Consider the following 15,281-nt stretch of genomic DNA (forward strand, 5'->3'; position numbering starts at 1 on the left):
TAGTTTTTTTATGACAGTTATTTAAAATCTAGGCATTATTTTTCGATGACCCTGTATATTGGTTCAATGAAGTTGACTGTACGAGACCAGGGAGGGGGCACACGGACAGCTGGGCGCCAGTGGTGCGGGTTGTTTGTTGCGCAGTTACTTGGTGAAGGTCATTGTCTGGCTCGCCGTCACTGCCACTGTGATCACTCCGAACTATATCCTCAATGCCACCAACCACTTCACAAGGCTCCGTTACATCACTACATTCACTTGAATCGTGGCAATCACTACTAATAACGAGATCGATTTCACTGTCACGAAGTGTACGACTACAACCCGCCATTGTTTCCGCACAACTAATATAAATAGTAAAATAATGGAATAAATCTACTGTAAAAGTAAAGTGAAATGGTCTCCTGATAGCAAACAACCCGTAGTAGTACAAAATATTGCTACTCGAGAGCAGCACTTATCGGCTCTAGTGGGTAAAGCAGTGCGTGCCGATCTGTGCCGTTTAAGCTGCAGTGGCTATGTGGTGGCCGTCCCGACTCATGCCTTGCGAGCGGGAGAGGGTTAAAATGACAATAAACAGCATGATTTCCAAAGATCATGATTTTATTCCATCTAACATTTTCATCAAGTTCAAAAAGTGCATAAAAATCTGATCCAACACAAATGAGGACTCTAAACGCAAATAAAATGCTAAAAATGAGAGAGGAAAATCAGAACAACATCACTTTCTCATTAAAAAAAATCATTCCGTTCTCATTTTTGTGCATTCACAATCATGATTGGTAGGTAGTAGTAATAAATAAATATATGTTTACGATAGTAGTACAACATATAAGGACGGCACTACGACTCATGAAGCGTATTCTGAGCTGAAGGGTGAAAGAAGGGTAAGAGCAAGATGTAAGTGAACGTGCTGGAGCTGAAGAAGTAAGAAGGTTCTTGTTTACATAAATGAGGACAAAGAGGTTAGGGTTTCAGCAGGTTATAGTCCCAGTAAAGCAAGAAAGAAATACCAACGTTTGCTGTGTACAACTAGATTAACTCTAAAATACTTACGATACGTCCATGAAAGTATTAAACGATTGCGCATCGATTTGTTTAGCTGCACGTACCCCAACAGGCACAAACTACTTTACGCAATGGTAGCAGAACGGTAATGCTGCGCTGCATGGAACCACTCAGTATTTATATTATTATTATTTACAGTAATATCATACTAACAGCACACTGTAATACACACAACCAATACCATCAGTCTGAAACAGTTGCTGTTGAGCAAACAGCCAAGGAAAACAATAGAATAATAGTGCTACAAAGCAGAGAGTACATTCAGCTCATTCTTCAACTTCTACATACAACTGCGATCTATGGAATATTTAGATCGCACCCTCCAACTGATGACTGACGGCACAGATGTTCATCAATACCGCTTGTGAACTGATAAAGATGGCACAGCTGTCGGTCATCTTTCCGCTACTATTATGTGAAAATCGTTAAAGTGATGAAGACGTAACTGCACCAGTCGAATCCTCTACTCATAAATACAATTCACTTTATATAGTTTATATTTGTAATGTTACTGGTTGTCAGCTGATATAGATCCAAATGCCACACGGCATACAGCTGACGGACTATGCAGCTGGTGACGCGCTGCACGGCCTTGACATTCTTTGTTGCTACTGTTGCTAGGTTATTATGTAGGCTACTTGTTTATAATTGATTGTTTGTTGTAAAATGGGCGATCATCATTGTTCAAATTATATACGTGAGAACTATATTGGAAGATGAAAATATTAGAACTGATAATGAAAGTGACATATCGGCAATTAAAGTGCATGATGATATTTCTTTGTCAGATTTCTTGTCAGGTAGTCTGGATGGTTATAAACAGGTGGAAGGTCAGTTAGGTTGTGAAAACTGATAGTGACAGTGAAAACAATTCATTATTATTTGATATTCCCCTTGCCCAAAGAATTTATCAAACAATAATATGGATGCGTACTGCCAAAAAAACTGTACATACTTTATATTTTTATCAAAAAACATTTTTTTGTCATAAACAAGTGTATACACATTATAACCTTTTTGTTTACTACAAAACTGTGTATATATTTACAGAATCTTACTATTTAAATATTTATCTTACTATTTTAATCTTACTATATATGTGAAGTTTACATGGAGTGAAACTTAGAAAACTAAAAATTTACATTACACTTGTTTTAACTTATGTACAAATAACAAAACAATACTCTAGTAAGTGCATATTTACATTATTTTACATTTTTCTCTGGTTTCTAACAAAAAAATTTATATAAAACACTTATTACTTAGCATTAGCACATATTTTTAAAACATATCCGAAAAATATGCTGCGCAGACAACAACCAGTGTATCATTCTGGAAGTTTCTTATTATCAGTCGGAGGGTTGAAAACGTGTTAGAGAGAACTAAAGAAAGACCATTGTTAGTAGACCAGTAATGAAGCTTACGCTATCTGCAAGATATTATTATAACTATTAGCATGTAAAATTAAAAGCAAATCACATTTACGACCTGAGCTTGTCGTCATTTACAGGCCCAGTTACAGAATGAACCAGATATTTCATTAGTGATCTGCAATAGGTTAATTATTTTCCATAAAAGCATACAACACACAAATATTGTACAACGCATTAAGATGTAGTGATACATTTCACTAAAATTAAATCTTTAAATATAATTTTTGACACTGTAGTAGACTAAACAAAACATCAATTTTACTCTACACACTAATTAAAGGTTTCCCAAAGTACAAGCAAATAACATAAATAAGCCAATAACAAATATACACAATAACACAAGACGAAAACAATACCACTCAGAAAATACAGGTAACAGGTATTTGTGCAGGATGAGATAATAGATAACAAGCAATGAAAGCCAACTCCTAAATATCTACAAACCATTACTATCAGAAAAACATTTTGTTCATAATATCAGCAATCAAATCGGACTTGGTACTCGGTTTGAATGTAGCAGATAAAAGCCGAACTTGTGAAGCTACCATGATGGGCAAAAACCCCAGCTGTACTGGTACGACCATGAGTTTTGAGTTTTTCTTAAGAAAAATGTTAAACCTTAATTTATTTACTTCCCTAACTTCGGTCAAAAGCTCTGAGAGATGTCTAATTTTTCATTTAAGACTTACACACAGCCTACTGCATTTGAAAACTTTTTTATGTATATTTTTATAACTGAGAATTTTAATGAAAAAAATAATTACAAGTTTTGTTTTGTTGGGAAACATCCGGAAAAAATCCTGTTTCCTTCACAATCCTTCCATCATCAAAAATAAACTTCAAACAAAGAATTAAAAGTAGGTTGTATAATATAATTTTCATATTAATAACTGTTAAGATGTTGTTCTGTTTAAATTGATTATCAAAATTCAAATTACTTGCAGAATTGATCATTTCTTTTGATATAAAGAACACTGTTTTTTTAATAACAATTGAAACAAAATAAAATGTAGAAAATTTGTGGGTTTTTAATTCAACAACCCATAAATATATTAGGAAGAATAAAACATCTCTCTATATATAAATTATACCTTTCAAGTATATACATAAATTAAATTTTACGACAAAAAATAAAGGAGTAAAATAGTTTTCGGTTTATCATTTTTCTTAATGGATGAAAATCAAGACTACCACCAGTACAGTTGGTTCTTTGCTCCTCACAAACCCGACTTCTTACCATGGGACTACATTTTTTCGGTTTTGATTTTCGGTCTAATGAACCTCTTCCTCACACTGTGAGCTGTCTGCAATTCATGAGGCTGAATGAGTTGGCACGTGTCCTGGATGATATCATTGACAGTTGTGTGCATGTGTGTGAATATGTTGTGCGGTTGACTATAGAAGTTGAGATGTTTTCTTCATGTGTTCATTGTTCACCGAATACGTTAAGCGACAAGGAACATTAAATAACTCACCTAAAGAAGAGTTTGTATCTTCCTCGGTGCTAAGACTTTTGAAGTCTAGTAAGTAACTTTTGTAATCAACTTGGTACAGTTGAAGCGACATCTTCGTGTATTTGGATTCCGGAGTTTTTCGGTGTCGAACTCGAACATGGTATGGATTGACCACCTTCCATTCCTAAAAAACAAACACAAAGCATTAATCTTTAATATGTAAACGATAAAAAAAGGAAAAGCGAATCGTTGGAATGTACATAACTTCAAAAACATTAAAAACTGAGAACAAGGAACCAAATGAATAAATTGTGAGTAAAATTATAGCAACAAGTAGAAGAATCACAAAATTAATTATAGTTAAACAATTCTTAAAATACTTCTGATTTTGTTTAGTCTCTGTACCAGAAAAGGAAATTATGGTTTATCTTATTGATTTCAAGAATGAAATTAACACAGCACACACTGTGTTATGTCAGGTACAATACGATACAAAGAGTTGATTGGGCAAAAAAACCTTGTCAAGGTATGTGACCCTAAGGACTATTAACCCTTAAAGCGCCAAACAGTTTCAGCTAAACTCTGGATTAGCGCTCATTTATTATAAAAAATTAAAATTATATTTTCTCAACGCTAATTTTAATTTCTTTTTGTAGGTAACAAAATAAAACAGAAACTGTAAAAAAAATTATTTTATCATATTTATTGCCCAAAATACACATGATTTACTATGTAGCGTTCCAGCTCCTTTATAAATTTTACCCAATGCTTACTGTGCAACCTCGTGTCGTCGCGACCGGAAGAGGGCACCTTCCAGAGGAATAATAACCGTGGATCCGCCACTAGATTCCCTCTATCCAAAACCTAACCAGCTTTGATGATTAAGATAACTAATAATTTGGATATAGTTCCGAAAGGTTCCCTAACAATTATATCAAGTCCCAAGCCACGTACACTCACTTTACCCGTCCGCTCTACCCGATCGCTGCACAACGACTGCCCGCACAACCTCCGGTTTCAGCCTGCTAACCTAGCAGGAACCATCCTACCAGAACCTGTCCAGAAGAATTCCGGATGGTAGGAGGCTCCTATTGTTCAAGCTAAGAGCTAGAGGTCGGCGCAGCTGGCTATCGCGTTCACGGCTACTGAAGGATTACGCGCGCCAAATTCAAAACTGTAGCGGCACTCGCCGCAACTGTTTCCTTTTATTATTATGTATATCAATGATGACATTGCGTGCTTATATGTACTAGAATAGAACTAGAAAATAAGTATATTACATATTTAATACAAAGTTATAATAAAAAATTAAATTTACATGCCAAAAATTTGAAAACCAAATATTTTCCAAATTCTTAGTCCTCTAACGGGTGTTATTTTTCTAATTACAAAATAGTTTTCAGATGTTAATAGAAGTAAATAAAAGATGTAACACTTATTGGAGTAAAAACAAGCCTAAATATAAATAATAAAAATAAATGTAGAATTTCGAAACAAGAGCTAAAATACATAATTATAAATATAAAGAGTAAAAATATTTCTACGAGGAAAAAAGACTTTTATCGCCATTCAAGAAACTGTTTATTTCAAAAGTTTATAAATATATAACTTTCATAAAAAGATGATCATATAACACATAAAACACAGTAGTTTACCGATCAACTATTCGCACTACTTCAATAGGATATGAAGAAGAACACAAGAGCTGCCCGGCGAGGCAGTGACGTACGCATAAATGCGCTTGCGGCGTTGAGCAATACTACCAAACTGCCAGCTGTTCAACAAAAACCGGTTCAGTATCGATCGATAAACACAAAGATTGTCACGTGATGTGGCACAGCCCCGCTACACTACTGTAACATACACCCCTCACAGTCTTAAGGACAAACTCTGAACTAACAGTGCAAAATAGCAAAAACAAGTATATTGCGCGTCTACGCGCTTACGGCGTTCAGAGCAAAGTCGATCCTTGCGCGCATATGCGCTTACGGCGCTTTAAGGGTTAAGACGATATGTCAGGTAAGATCTATTTCTTTGTGCCAAGTTGAGCATAATTTTTCCCTTGCTCTGCATTTTGCAAGTGTCTATTGTACATATTTAACAATGAAACGCAGTATGGTATAATTCAATGTAATAATGTCATGACTGTTATTTACAAATTTTACATGACTCTATTTTTACGGTTCTTCAAAGGCCTCTTTTAATATGGGAATCTATCCATAAAAAAGAGGTTGGTAATAGTTTAGATAGTAACTAGAGGTTTAACCTTTTAAATCACTCAATGTTTTTTATTAGTTAGCTAAAACCTTCCAAGGGGGTTATTTGATCATCTGAATTGCAAAGTTTTACATAAATGACTAATACATAAAGTATTTCTTTGGCAATCTTCATTTTTTTTCTTTATATTACAGGTAATTAAATAGGTTTTCCTACAATAACAATAAATGAGGCATTTAAGTTTCATTTATGTTAAAATTTTTAAAATGTATTTTTTTGTGTTTAATTCTCAAATGAGAGAAAAAATACAAGGCCTTATCATGATTTGTGTACAAGATATTGGGCTTATGGTTAAGGGCATATTCTGGCAACAAAACATATCACATGCAAAGATCACAAAAGTATTTTTGCTAAAAAAACATGTGCAATGCAAAGATTACAAAAGTATTACATTTGTGTTGAGTTGTTTATAAAAACTTTCAATGGAAAGTTAGAAGCAGGTCGTAAGTATAAAAAAAAGCAACAGTCTGGTATATCAGACTGTGGCCGTTACACTAACCTAACACAGTCCTGCATCTGACCTGTGACAATGATCAGCTGATGAAACAATGCACGTAATTATTACGTTGGGACTCATTACAGCACTAGTGCAGTAATGGACGTTATTACAAAATTGCACATAGTTTAGGCAACGTATTTGATTTTATTCTTCTTTCAAAACCAATATCGAACAGATTACACCACATATTAAACAGTAACTTGATGTACCAGTTAAACTGATACTACAAACTGTAGAATGTGCGAGTTACCAGTAACAGAGACTGTGTCCTGACAGCAAATGTGGGATAATATGGGTTTGTAACAGCTATTGTAGCTGAATGTGGACTGGTTTTCCAGTTGTTTAATATGTTCTCCCTCTATGATCATTTTCCACTATCTTCTAATATGTACAGTACACATAACAGAAATAAAAATTGTAACTTACAAAATCTAGAGCCTTCATTGCTCGGTACACTTCATTCATTATGTCGTTGGGTTTGCTTTGGGAACGTATTCCTGGAAAATTAACAATTATTATTATTATATACAATTACAAAACAAAACTCTAAATAGATTTAAATATATTGAATCGCAATAAACACTTCATTTCTTCAACATTAATATATGTGTTAGTTCAAGAACACTTATCATTAATTACGTCGATACAGATTTGCTGTAATACGCTCACACTTATCTGACATTAGCATATCCGAAATTCTATTTAATCCGATAGTACACATCTCTAACTAAATATAAAGGGCAAACATATCATTAGACTATAACAATATCATACTGTATAAATTTTATAGCATCCTACTAATTTTAATGTGAACCATAAATTATATACAACAAATATAAACATAATACAAAACAATATCCTAAGGACGTAACTATCCAAAGTTGATGGGACCAAGACTAATTTGGATAACAGAATTTCGGATAAAGTGGACCACCATTTAAGACATACTCCCAAAACGCTTCCGGTTGGTATTGATATCTAAAATCTGAGCAGAGGCATCACACACACATATACATACCTATAGCAAAGGTACAGTATTCACTATTTATAGACTTAAAAAACTTTCCATTTTCTTGTATTCTTTTTTTATTACTGTCTCCTTACAGGCTTTCAACTGCAACTTAAGTTGTACTCAACTCAAGGATTTCACTTAACTCATGGGTTGCAAACAGTTATTTAGTTAAGTTCTTAACATATCACTTATAATCAGTTGTGAGTTGGAAGTAGGAATTTCGTTTATAATACAGAAATATATACTCTTGCAGAATTTCACAGCATGAAATTTTGCTCACGCTGCCACATCAATCATTATAGCTGTGTACAGAATGTCCCACAGTGAGGTTTAAACGTTCGATTTTATATTACTTGCCCATTTATGCACCAAACATTTTCAAACTCTACACAATAAAGTAAGTTTTAAAAATATTCTGTGAAAATTAAAGCTCCCTAACAATTGTAGAAACAAAATGGTGACATATTGCAGCCGTCAGTTGTAATGGGATGCTATCTTACGACATTTCAGACAGTACAATGACTAGGAATAGGTATGAACAAGTCTTGCCTCAATTTTACGGTTCCAGAAATGGATCAAGCAATCTTCCAACAAGATGGTGCTCCTCCTCATTCGCAAATCCTGTCAAGCGATTACTAAATGACAACCTTCATCGCCGTTGGATTGGTCGTGGAAGTGATTTTTTATATTGGCCACTCCAATCCCCTGATTTAACTGTGATTTTTTCTATGGGGTTACTTAAAGGAACAAGTTTATACTTGTAGCTTCAATAATGATGAGGAATTTAAACAATCCATTGAAGAGGAACTTCTCCGGATACCGTAAAATTTCTTTGTAAGAGCTTACTATTCATTTGTTAAGTGCTGTTATCAGTGTGTCTCTGTGGATGGATTACAGTTCGAATAATTGTGGACTGTAATTGTAGGTTTTTTAATAGGCTATGTTCTAATTTTCTGATTGAAATGCCTTATTTCTCTAGAATATGACAATAAATAATTTTACAAAACCAAAAATAGTGTTTTTTTTACTGATTTTAAAGTAGTTTTTCAAAATGCCACCATTTTGTTACAACAATAGCTAGAGAGCTGAAATTTTCACAGAATATTTTTAAACCCTATTTAATGAACTGTGTAGAGTTTGAAAATCTCCGGTGTATGAATGGACAAGTAATATAAAATCAAACGTTTAAACCCCTTCGTGGGACACCATATTAGAACTATGTAACACAACAAAGATATATATCAGTTGTCATACATATTGATGAAAAAAAGTACCTAAATGCCACTTGGCTCGTTTGACTGGAGTCCCACGGTTAGGCCGGGCGTCGCTTCCTGATCCCATCTGACTCATAGCGCGCTCTCTCAGAGCTGGAACAATATACTCATCATTACAAAAACATAGCATTACGGTGACACAATTCGACAAAACTACTCACTCTAGTTCAATTTGATCCTTAATCGTGTAAATATAACACATCTTAAGGCTAAAATGTCTTACTCTTTGAGTAAGGAACACCTATTCTTTTTTAAATACTGATCTCGACCATATTTAAAGAAGGATATGGTTGTAAAGTTAGATTTAATTATATTGTAAACAGGCATGAAAATACATGGTGTCTGGACAAAACCCCATTAATAGAAAAAAATCTGTATAACAAAGAATAAGATACACTTTTCTTGGAATCCTGTAACACCTAATCGAGAGGTCTGTTCGTTGGATTGTAGAAATTTCCAACTTGTCTGCAGTTGTGTCTGTAGCTACTGCAGCTACAGTCTTCCCATCGAGAGGGTAGTATCAGGTAGTGCTGAGCAGACATCAAGTTCTAAAAATGTTTCTAAAGAAAACTAGAACGATACTAGATCTAGGAACTTGATAGCTTTTGATGCGCAAAAATAATAACCCATCTTGCTGGTACATCTTTTTGAAAAGCTCCCAAAGCTGAATTTATATTTGGGTAATGCACCATATCACTGGAATGACACCTTTCTTCGTTTAAAAAACACTCAATTACGTGTTCTAATCTAGGAAGTCACTATACAGCAGTAACTAACATAATTATTATATCAAAGAATAATTACATTGACTAAGAATATTACTGTACTTGAAACTAATTCTACATGGTGAGTGGTTGTTAATCTACATATCACCTGTTGAAGCTCTTCCACCTGGTAAACAATTTTACTATTCATTTTTTTGACTAGTACATATTTAGAATCCTATTTAAATCAATTACTTCATTGTGACACCATATGTTAGTTCCTAAACTAAAGAGTTCTTTTTGTAACTAATAAAAAAAAACAACAAAATTCTATATTGCAGCGTTATTTTATTTATCTGTGTGTTTTGTTATGGTCTTATAACAGATTCTCAACCTATGGGCAGTAGTGCTTAGCATAATATATAAAGGGTGTGAAGAAAGTCCCGCACAGGCTTGATAATTCCCCAACGCTTACAGATAAAGCAATAAAACTTGGTAAATCATTACTGCATCTGTAAATCTACTTTTTGAAGTAACTACTTTTTTGTCAGGTCAGCTATGGGCTATGGGCCTTTTTTGTCAGGTATGGGCTTGGGAACTATCAAGCCCATCTGGGACTTTTTTTACACCCTGTATAAATAGTACTTAATAGGGTTTCATTTAACATGAACTATACACAACCTGTTCCAAGAAAATGCTGTTCCAACCCACTCGGGTATGTTGCGAAGAAGATAATTTTACAAAAAAGTTACTCTACATCAGATGGATACATTTAAAAATCATAACATATGTATTGCCTATAGGATTTGTCAATTTTGTCAGAAGTATGTTTAGAATTATGTCAGAGGTATGTTACGATTTAAATTGTACGTACAGTAAGACAAGACAATTGCATAATCTGCTGCAGAATCCACAAACACGAAAAGAACCTCAGCGATAAATACAATCGATAAGGTAGCAACTCTTCGTTGATACATTTTGGACTATTAACAACTATGTTACAATTTCAGTCTGTGACCGTAATCTAATTATGGTTAAATCAATGAATCAGATGCACTGTTGTCTCTTTAAATACCTAGAGAGTTTGGAAATATATAGGATACAAAACTTCTCACAAATAATGCATATCAATAAATTACTGGTTCTGGTTACTAATTTAATATAAGTATATTTTAATTACAGAAAAAACTTTGATTTTTATTTTACCAAGAAAATTTTCTACTTTTTTGCTCTAGAGATCAGTTAATACATTTAGTTATTAACCCTTTGCACGCCATAAGCGAGTTATTTCACATGCATAAACGTCCATACAGCGCCCATAGCGAGTTATATCGCGAACTACATTTTACAACATTAGATAGTTTAATAGTTGTCGAATTTGCCGCTAGATGGCAGAGAAAGTCACTTTTGCTGCCTAGTGCATTAGCCAACGTGCCAACTGAACGTTTGAGGAGTATCGATCGGTAACAGCTGTTTCTTTCTATTCATGTTTGTTTCCCGTACTTCTCGAAACGCCCAAAGCGATTATACTCGCCGCCATTTCGTGAAGCGCCGCCATTTTGTGAAGTTCTATGTCTAGTGTTCCTGCTCTCTGACAGTTTATGTTTTTACAGTTTTATTAGTTTATATTACGTTTAGTGCTTGTGAACTATTAAAATTATTATTATAGTAATAACTATTATTTATTATTTTGACGTAACTTGTGAATATATTGCCATAATTATGGCTAACGCAGACGATCCGGACTTTGACGATTTCGTTCTTGGGGTTACATACTTTGGACGATTATTCGTAAAAAAAAAACAGAAAACAGTTTTCTAAAATGTGTATTTATTTACTTATCACACATCATATCTACTTCATGTACCGGTATATGTTTGTAAAAATTATACAGTTTTATCAAAATAACGTTTTTGTTCATTTCATACCTACTGGTCCTTAAAATAGAAAAATATCTATATTTCGTTTTAAAAAATGCCCATAAAAGCATTTTATGGTTTTTTTTATTCTTTAAATCAATTACTTAAACAAATAAAAAAAATGGCTTTACAGTTTTCAAAAAATTAAATATTCAGTAATTTGGCGCTAGGGCAAAACATATACGTAATTACTTGGCGTGCAAAGGGTTAATATATGTAATATACTATGCTAGATGCTCGTAGCAATTCATGATTACACAATACTACACTGATGCATACAACATATAATTGTAAATGCAAACGAACACTGCCACGGTGTAAAAAACAATACGTCCTGAGGCAAGAAGAAATTTCGTCTACTAGACAGGAGTGCTCAAGGCAAACTGAGCTTACGTAATGACAAACGTAAGCAGACGTAACTATGCACCCAATGCAATTATTTTGAGTTAGAGGGTAAAATTTACTGTCAAGATGAGGGGATAGCAATGGGTTTTCCACTGTCTCCTATTTTCGCCAATATCTTTATGGAGGAATTTGAGCGAAAAGCTTTGGCTTCAGCTCAGTTCAAACCGAAGATTTGGTGGAGGTATGTGGATGATACCTTTGTTGTTTTTTTCTCATGGAGACATTGAATTAAATAATTTTTTGAATCACATTAATAGTATTTCTCCTTCCATCCGCCTCACAATGGAAGTGGAAGTCCAAAACAAGCTTCCCTTTTTGGATAAGAGATAGGGATGTCCTTAAGACAACCGTTTTTCGAAAGATAACACACACAGGAAAATATTTAAATTATCAATCCAACCATCAAAAATCTGTCAAAGAAGGAGTAGCCTACTCGTTGTTTGATAGAGCAAAGAGCTTGTGCTCAGATAAAGATGGACTAAAAGAAGAATTTAAGAAAATTGAATCGGATCTCAGAAGCAATGGATACCCTCCTGGAATCATTCCTGAGTCAGAAAAACAGAATTGTGATAAATTTTCGTTTATGTCAATCCCTTATGTGCCGGGATTATCGGAGAAAATTAGAAGAGTAGGTAGAAAGTACAACATTAGAACCGCGTTTTAACACACAACACTCTTAGACAAAGTCTCGTAAAAACAAAACCAAAAAATGGCACACAGGATTCCAAAAACTGTGTTTACAGTATAAAATGTAATTGCAATAGGGAATACATAGGCGAGACAAAAAGACCACTAAACGTAAGGATAACAGAGCACAAAGAAAACACGAGAAAGGGTCTCACAGAAAAGTCAGAAATTGCACACCATTTTTGGTCCGAAGACCATCATATGAATTGGGATGAAGCCAACATAATACATCGGGAACCACATTTCTTCAAAAGGAAATTAATTGAGGCAACATACATTAAATTGGCAGACCAACCAATCAGTCAACCATCAGTCGAGATTAGGCCGCTTTGGTTGCTAATTCTAAAAAATGAACTAAAGAGAAAACCAAAAGTATCAAACGGATCAGATATTTGTAATAAACCAATGCAGAGTCACAATATGGTTTTAAGAAGTTCATCTCGCATGAACCAATAATAACGAAATGGCCCATTCCTGTCCCCCTTCCTTTTTATTTCCGCCATCTTGTTTTAGCCAGCCGTGACGATTACCATTGGCTAGTCCCTCTGGTCAGTCGTAGGTGGTTAGTAGACGAGTGAAGACGTATTGTGACCTGTTCTGTAGTTCAGTTTTAATGATTAATGTTTTGTATAGTTTTATTAAGTGCATGTTTATAGAGTTAGTAAAGTTGACAAACAACATGTAGTTTGTGATTCCTGACTTAGGCGTGCCACAACGCTTTGGTAAGATTTGTTTATTTTAACCTAGTTTGTAATTATGTATTAGGTTAGTTCTTTACCTGAAGAAGAGATCAGATTGCAGATCTCGAAACGTAGTGTTACTGATTTCTTGTTTCACTGAACGATGGCAAATGTCCGGAAAAATCCTGTTTTAATGTTGACTTTTTAAAAACCAAGCTGGTGTCACAACCAAACTTATCTGGATAAATTAACAGTAGCTTGTGTAATATTTACTAATTATATCTTTAGACATGGATAACTAATAATAATTGGCATGGGAATCGAGAAAGAACGCTGTTTAAGAATCAAAAGACTGAACCAATCGATCCTACAACTGAGAATCGTTACTGACCAGTCTCTGTATTTATCAGAAATCATTAAATTATGTTAATTAGTTTTTAACATGACAAACATATGCAAGATTAACAATAAAAGGTGGAAAACAAACATTTTGCATTTCACAAATCTTAAAACACATTCCAATTATTTATATTATTAGATAAATAAATATTACAAATGATAGTAAATATAGTGACCTAAAATTAGTATCAAATGTAGTAATAATTTACTATTGCTTTTCATATCCTTTTTCCGTAACACTGGCAACCGTACATATTAATGGTGATACAATTTACAGGACTGTCTTCAACTGTAATATGTTCAATATTTAAATTGTTTGTTTAATTTCCACACAGTACTTATTAATTTAGCCCTGTTCCAAATGCAGGAGCAAAGAGGCAAGGAATTTAAAGTTATACGAGTTCAATGTTTAAGATATAATGGAACAAGACAAACTGAAATACAGTAGGCACTTTTTTAACCACCCTCGGATCAATTGCCCATCAGCTTATCTGTCACTGTTCCAGGAAATGAATGAGTAATACCTATTTTTAGCCATACTCAGTGCAATTACAATTAAGGAGTCATTACAAGTCCATGTGTCTGTTCGAGTTATTTCTCTGTTACAGCTCGTTACGAACCTTTTTTGTGAGTGTCCTGCATTGTAGTTTGTACAAATTACACAGTGAGTGCAGTAAATCAAGAAAAATTAATTGTTGTTAACAGCTAAGAGAAGGTGAATCATTAAATATCATCAGTGTCAAAGTAACTACAGCCAACCCTCCAAGTAATGACCGAAAGCAAAGCCGTTCATCTATAGTGCTTGTGAACTGATATAGATGGCATAGCCACTGGTCAACTTTAAGCTATTATTACGCAAAAACTGTCATACAGATGTAACTTGTACCAATGAATCCCTCTGATCATAAATAAAAATTAATTTCATATAGTTTTATATATACTATATAGCATGCAGCTGACCACCTGCGCGATTTGCTGCCTGGTTGATGCTTTGCTCACTGTTGACGTTTATTGTTGCCAATGTAGCTAGGCTTTTTTTAGTTGTTTATGGTTGATTGCTTTTGTATAAAATGGACTTTGGTCAGCCAGGAAGATGCAACATACAACCCAAATGATATGTGTGTTGGTGGTCATTTACTTGTATAATTAACTAGAAAAATTTAAAGAATTTGTGTTGATAACACAAGTGTAAAAATAAATATGTGTTTTCTGGTGTCCCAATTGCAAATGTGGCATCCGCACTATGTGTTACCATAAGTTGGAGTCCTACTCTCGGATTACACATTCAAGGAAGAAGAAGAGACCTGACTCCAATAATGAATAAAACGGTAGTAAATACTTTCACTTGTTAAACAAAATACTTGTTTTGTGTTCTCAATACATGTATATATGTATATCTCTTTGTTCACAACAAACGTGAGTGTACCTTTGGTATATTTGAAGTATCTTACTGTCTCAAGTTAGCTCTAA

At 34.1% G+C, this 15,281-nt stretch overlaps 1 protein-coding gene across 2 annotated transcripts in view; it reads right to left on the reverse strand.

The window, feature by feature from the left end:
- The window catches only part of LOC124369995 (5'-AMP-activated protein kinase catalytic subunit alpha-2), a 66,211-nt gene that overhangs the window by 19,046 nt on the left and 31,884 nt on the right, over positions 1–15,281 (reverse strand). For both annotated transcript variants that reach the window (XM_046828256.1, XM_046828255.1), the window contains 3 exons: positions 9,018–9,110; positions 7,158–7,228; positions 3,977–4,139 (listed from right to left, as the gene is read on the reverse strand). In XM_046828256.1, the coding sequence (XP_046684212.1) occupies positions 3,977–4,139; positions 7,158–7,228; positions 9,018–9,110 (327 nt within the window). The remainder of the gene's footprint in view (positions 1–3,976; positions 4,140–7,157; positions 7,229–9,017; positions 9,111–15,281) is intronic.

This window comes from Homalodisca vitripennis, chromosome X, assembly GCF_021130785.1.
Source record: "Homalodisca vitripennis isolate AUS2020 chromosome X, UT_GWSS_2.1, whole genome shotgun sequence".
NCBI lineage: Eukaryota > Metazoa > Arthropoda > Insecta > Hemiptera > Cicadellidae > Homalodisca > Homalodisca vitripennis.